A 4878-nucleotide genomic window follows, 5' to 3' on the forward strand; every position below is an offset into this window, starting at 1 on the left:
GTCGTCGGATGAAATTTGACAGAAACTTCTTCATAAGTCACTGAAAGCATAACTGAATGTCGCGCCTCATTCTTGCTTGACAATTAGGTAAGGCTGTTACGAGCTCAGGTATAAATCCGACAGCGATAATTCAGTCATTCAATCGTTGCCGTCGCAAACACACATTTGCTCAGGCGCTCCGTGAAGGGATGTAAACTGCAGTTCGTCTTGATCACTTACAGCCGAAACTGAACCGCAAGCGTTTGACCACATATATAGACGCTGACAATACATGTGGTCAAACCAAGGCTATCAACTACGCGCGAACGCCAAGTTTCGAGCTGTCGAGAGATTTCGAGCCAACACGCCACGAGTTGAAATTTACCGCCGCATTTCAGTTAGCCATACTAAAGAACCTAGCGCGAGGAGTCCAAACACATATCCACAAAGAAAAGAAACTTACTCTTTTATTCACCTATCTGAAAAATATATTTGTTTTGGACTGACATGTCATAAACAAGTCGCAGCAGCACCAGAGATCGGATCGAGCATGACCGGCGACACCAGCCCCACCGGCCGGCACTCACCAGTCATCCGCTTGCGGTCCAGCTCGATACGCAGCAGCCAGGGGGAGATGCGGGTGAGGTCGAAGTCGGGCATCTTGCAGTAGAAGCTGACGAACTCCTGGTCCTCGGCGATCACCGTGTCCTGTGGGTCGGGGTCGTAGTAGATGGCCTTGTTGGCCATGACCTTTCGCAGCGTGGAATGTTCCAGGCGACACAGCACGTTCTTGGCCTTCTCTGCGTCGCGCGCGCTGGCGCCCGTCAGAAACACCGTCAACGAAGGCACTTTCGGCTTCTTGCTTACGTTGATAATCTCCTTGAGACGCGGCACGGCGAGCGTCACGTTCTTGGACGACACGCCAGCGAAGTGGAATGTGTTGAGCGTCATCTGCGTGACGGGTTCGCCGAGCGACAGGGCGGCCAGGGCGCCCACCATTTCGCCTGGGTTGGTCATGGCCTCGGTGGAAGCGCGTGTCGATCTCGGCGATCAGCCACTCGAACGCCTCCGAGCTGAGCCGGTACTCCTCGGCCACGCGGCGCGTGCACAATGTCGAGCGTACTAGGCAAGAGAACAGGCTGGTGGCGTTGGCGTTGGCCGTCTTAGAGAGCTGGTCTTCGCCCCGCACCACCACGCAGCGCGACAGCAGCGTGCGCACACCCTCCAGCACCTTCAGCGGTCTCAGGTCGGTCGGCTCAGCCTTCTTGATGTGGAAGATCTTCTGGCTGTTCCAGATCATGCGCTCTAGGTTGCAGGGCAGTACGACGCGGCTCTCACCGGTGGGGAATATTTGGCGCAGCTCCTGCCGGTCGCGCGAGAGGCTCTCCCACTCGCGCTCCAGCTCGCCGATCATCTCGGCCGAGCCCATCAGATCGCGCACGATGTCCTCCTGAAAGATGCGCCGCAGGTGCCGCTCGTTGGTCGTCTCGAACTTGAACTTGCGCCGGAACGCGGCGTCCGACAGCTTGATGGTGGGCAGCGACTGAAACTCAACGAACTCGCCGGCCAGGCCGTCCTCGCCGTAGCGCAGCTGCACCAGCTGCGCCGCCGAGTTGCGCACGGTGCCGTCGTAGTTGACCATGACCGACTCCATGGCCTTGATGAGGCGACGCTGGATGTAGCCGGTCTCGGCCGTCTTCACACCTGTGTCGATCAGACACTCTCGGCCGCCCATGGCGTGGAAGTAGAACTCGGTGGGCGTCAGGCCGGCCAGGTACGAGTTTTGGACGAAGCCTCGTGACTCCGGTCCATAATCGTCCTTGACGAAGTGCGGCAGCGTGCGCTTGCGGAAGCCGAAAGGGATCCGCTTGCCTTCCACGTTCTGCTGGCCCACGTACGCGATGATTTGAGTGATGTTGATGGACGAGCCCTTGGAGCCGGCCACCACCATGGCCTTGAGGTTGTTGTACTCGCTGAGCGAGTTCGTGGCGAAGGCGCCGGTTTTGTCGCGCGCATTGTTGAGAATGCGGTTGGCATGGTTCTCGAACGTCTGTCGCAGCGTGTTGCCGGGCGTGGGCTCCAGCTCGTCGTTGTGCGCCTTCTCAATCACCTGGATCACGTCCTCCTTGGCATTGCGGATGCCGCTCTGGATATCGGAGTAGGTCTCCGGGTCGGAGATGGTATCGTCGATGCCGATCGAATGTCCCTCGTACAGCAGCCAGGCGTTTACCACCGACTGGATGTCGTGGTAGAAGTGGCCGCAGATTTCGTGGCCCAGCTCCAGCCAGCAGATGTGCAGAAGCGAGCCGGCCGACGCGCCCAGCGACTTCTTGCACAGAATGCCCATGACCAGCTCGCCGTTGTCGACAAGCACCTTGGTGTCGCCGGGCGAGATCCACTTGTAGGGGCCGTGGTCTTCGTCGTCCGGGTGCAACAAGTGCGTGCGGATCATGTTCACTTTGCCCGGGATGATGAGCGAGAACAGCTGCTTGCCGGTCCACAACGGGCGCGGCTTGACCACGGCCGGCACCGGGATCTTGCCGTCCCACGTCGGCAGGAACATGAGCAGGTTCATCATCTCCTCCTTCTCTAGAAATACGTTACGCTTGGTCATCTTGCACACGGCCGTCAGCGTGTCCTGCACGATGCCCATGACGGGCTTGTTGGACTGCGGCGTGATGATCATGCGCGGCGTAACGTGCATGTTTTCGATCTCGGCGCGCGTCTCTATCGACTGCGGCACGTGCAGGTTCATCTCGCCACCGTCAAAACCGGCGTTGTAGGGCGAGGTGACACTGAGATTGATTCGAAATGTCGACCAGGGCAGTACCTTGACGCGGTGGCCCATCATACTCATCTTATGCAGCGTCGGCTGCCGGTTGAAGATGACCAGGTCACCGTCGACGATGTGTCGCTCCACTTTGTAGCCGCACTGCAGGTGCAGGTCAGACGGCTTCCGGCGGAAGCGCAGGTCAATGTGCTCGCCGTTGTCGCGGATTATGTACCTGGCGCCCGGGTACTGGTCGTTGCCTCGCTTCACAAGGTCCTGCATCTTGTCGGTGTTGAACGGCGTCACGATCTCCGGGTAGGTGAGGTTGAGCGCGATCGACTTAGGCACGCCCACCTGGTCGATACGTAGATTCGGATCGGCCGTGATGACGGTTCGCGCCGAGAAATCCACTCGCTTTCCCATGAGGTCGCCTCGGATGCGACCCTCCTTGCCCTCGATGCGCGCCTTGATGGTCTTGAGCGGTCTTGAGCCGCTCTTCTGCATGGCTCGCGGCAGACTCGGTATGTTATTGTCCGACAGCGTGGCCACGTGGTACTGCAGCATCTTGTGATTCTCGAGGATGACGTGCGCGGCGGCGCCGGCCGCCTCGCTTTTGATCAGCTCGTTGTTGGCCTTGATGATGTCGGCCAGCTTGTGTGTGAGGTCGTCCTGGTTCTTGGCTGAGCCGAACGTCATGACGGCCGGCCGCACGCAGAGCGGCGGCACCGGCAGCACCGTGATAATCATGTAGTCGGGCCGGGCGAACTTGAAGTCCATACCGAGCAGGAAGCACTCGTCGTCCGAGATGTGCTTGAAGATCTCGTAGACGCGCTCGGCGGTCAGGTTGATCTTCTTCTCCTGCGAGTTCTCTTTGACGTGCTCCCATTCGGCGGTGAGGTCGAGGCCCGAGCGGCGGATGCGCGGCTGGTACCGGCCGCAGCCGCCGCGGCCCTTCACACGGCCCGGGCCGTCGCCGCCGCCGTCCTTCTGCAGGTCCAGCTCGCCGCCGCCCTCGCACATGTTCTTACTCTTGCACAGGTCGTGCACGTGCGTCAAACGCTTGCGCGGCTGGCCTTTGGACTTGAGCACGATTTCCTTGATCTTAGGATTTGTCGGCGTGACGAGCAGCTTGGAGCAGTTGAAGCAGACGCAGCGCAGGATCTTGATGCTGGTGTTGAGGAAGCCCGGGTGGAAGACGGGCTTGGCCAGGTCGATATGGCCGAAGTGGCCGGGGCACTCTGTCATGTTGCCGGTGCACGTCTGGCAGCGTGAGAGCCTGTCGATGACGCCCTGGCGCGGGTCCATCAGGCCGCCCAGCTTGGGCCGGCCGCCCTCCATTGTCTCCGGGTACTTGATGCCGCCCTCGGTGACCGACATGCGGCGCAGCTCGTCCGGGCTCAGGATGCCGAACTGGATCCGCTTCATCTCGCGCAGAGGCGCCTTCGAGTCACCCGACGGCGCAGCCATGGCGGCGCGGCTGGGGCGTGGCTGGGGCGCGGCTGGGGAGCACCGCTCGGTCACTGGTCCGGCGCGCCCGCTCTGCAACAGGGCTGACGCGCCGTCAGTGCAGGGAGCGGGAGCGCCGCCAGAAGCACCGTGAGGGTTCATGTCAAGGTTACAGACATTTCAGCGGCATATGCTTGACTGATCCCACACACCATTTGCAAACCACCTGGACACCAAGTACTGGTATCAGGGAGGATACCACTCAATGACTACTGACCACAAGGAAATTTGCATTTGAAATGTACTTCTGTGCACTACCACCATACGCCACCAGACGTAAATGTCAAATTAAATTTAATCATTGAAATCAGTGCCAGACTAAAAAAGCGTTATCAGCAAACAGTTCGGACATCTCGGTGGAAACACTGGTTAGCCAACACCAGCTAGCGAGTGACCAGCACCGCGGACCAGCTCTGCAGCCAGGTGACCGGCACTGCGGACCAGCTCTGCAGCCAGGTGACCGGCACCGCGGACCAGCTCTGCAGCCAGGTGATCGACACCGCGGACCAGCTCTGCAGCCAGGTGACCGGCACCGCGGACCAGCTCTGCAGCCAGGTGACCGGCACTGCGGACCAGCTCTGCAGCCAGGTGACCGGCACTGCGGACCAGCTCTGCAGCCAGGT

The 4878-nt window shown here is 60.0% G+C and overlaps 1 protein-coding gene across 1 annotated transcript in view; it reads right to left on the reverse strand.

Annotated features, from left to right (window-relative positions):
- Positions 1-4262, reverse strand: part of LOC119103866 (DNA-directed RNA polymerase II subunit RPB1-like) — a 14756-nt gene extending 10494 nt beyond the window's left edge. The window contains 2 exon segments of the mRNA XM_037227543.1: positions 567-1005; positions 1007-4262. Coding sequence (XP_037083438.1) covers positions 567-1005; positions 1007-4216 — 3649 coding nt within the window. The 5' untranslated portion in view covers positions 4217-4262.
- Between the last annotated feature and the right edge of the window lie 616 nt (positions 4263-4878).

Source organism: Pollicipes pollicipes, unplaced genomic scaffold (assembly GCF_011947565.3).
Source record: "Pollicipes pollicipes isolate AB1234 unplaced genomic scaffold, Ppol_2.1 Scaffold_5724;HRSCAF=6776_pilon_pilon_pilon, whole genome shotgun sequence".
Taxonomy (NCBI): Eukaryota; Metazoa; Arthropoda; class Thecostraca; order Pollicipedomorpha; family Pollicipedidae; genus Pollicipes; species Pollicipes pollicipes.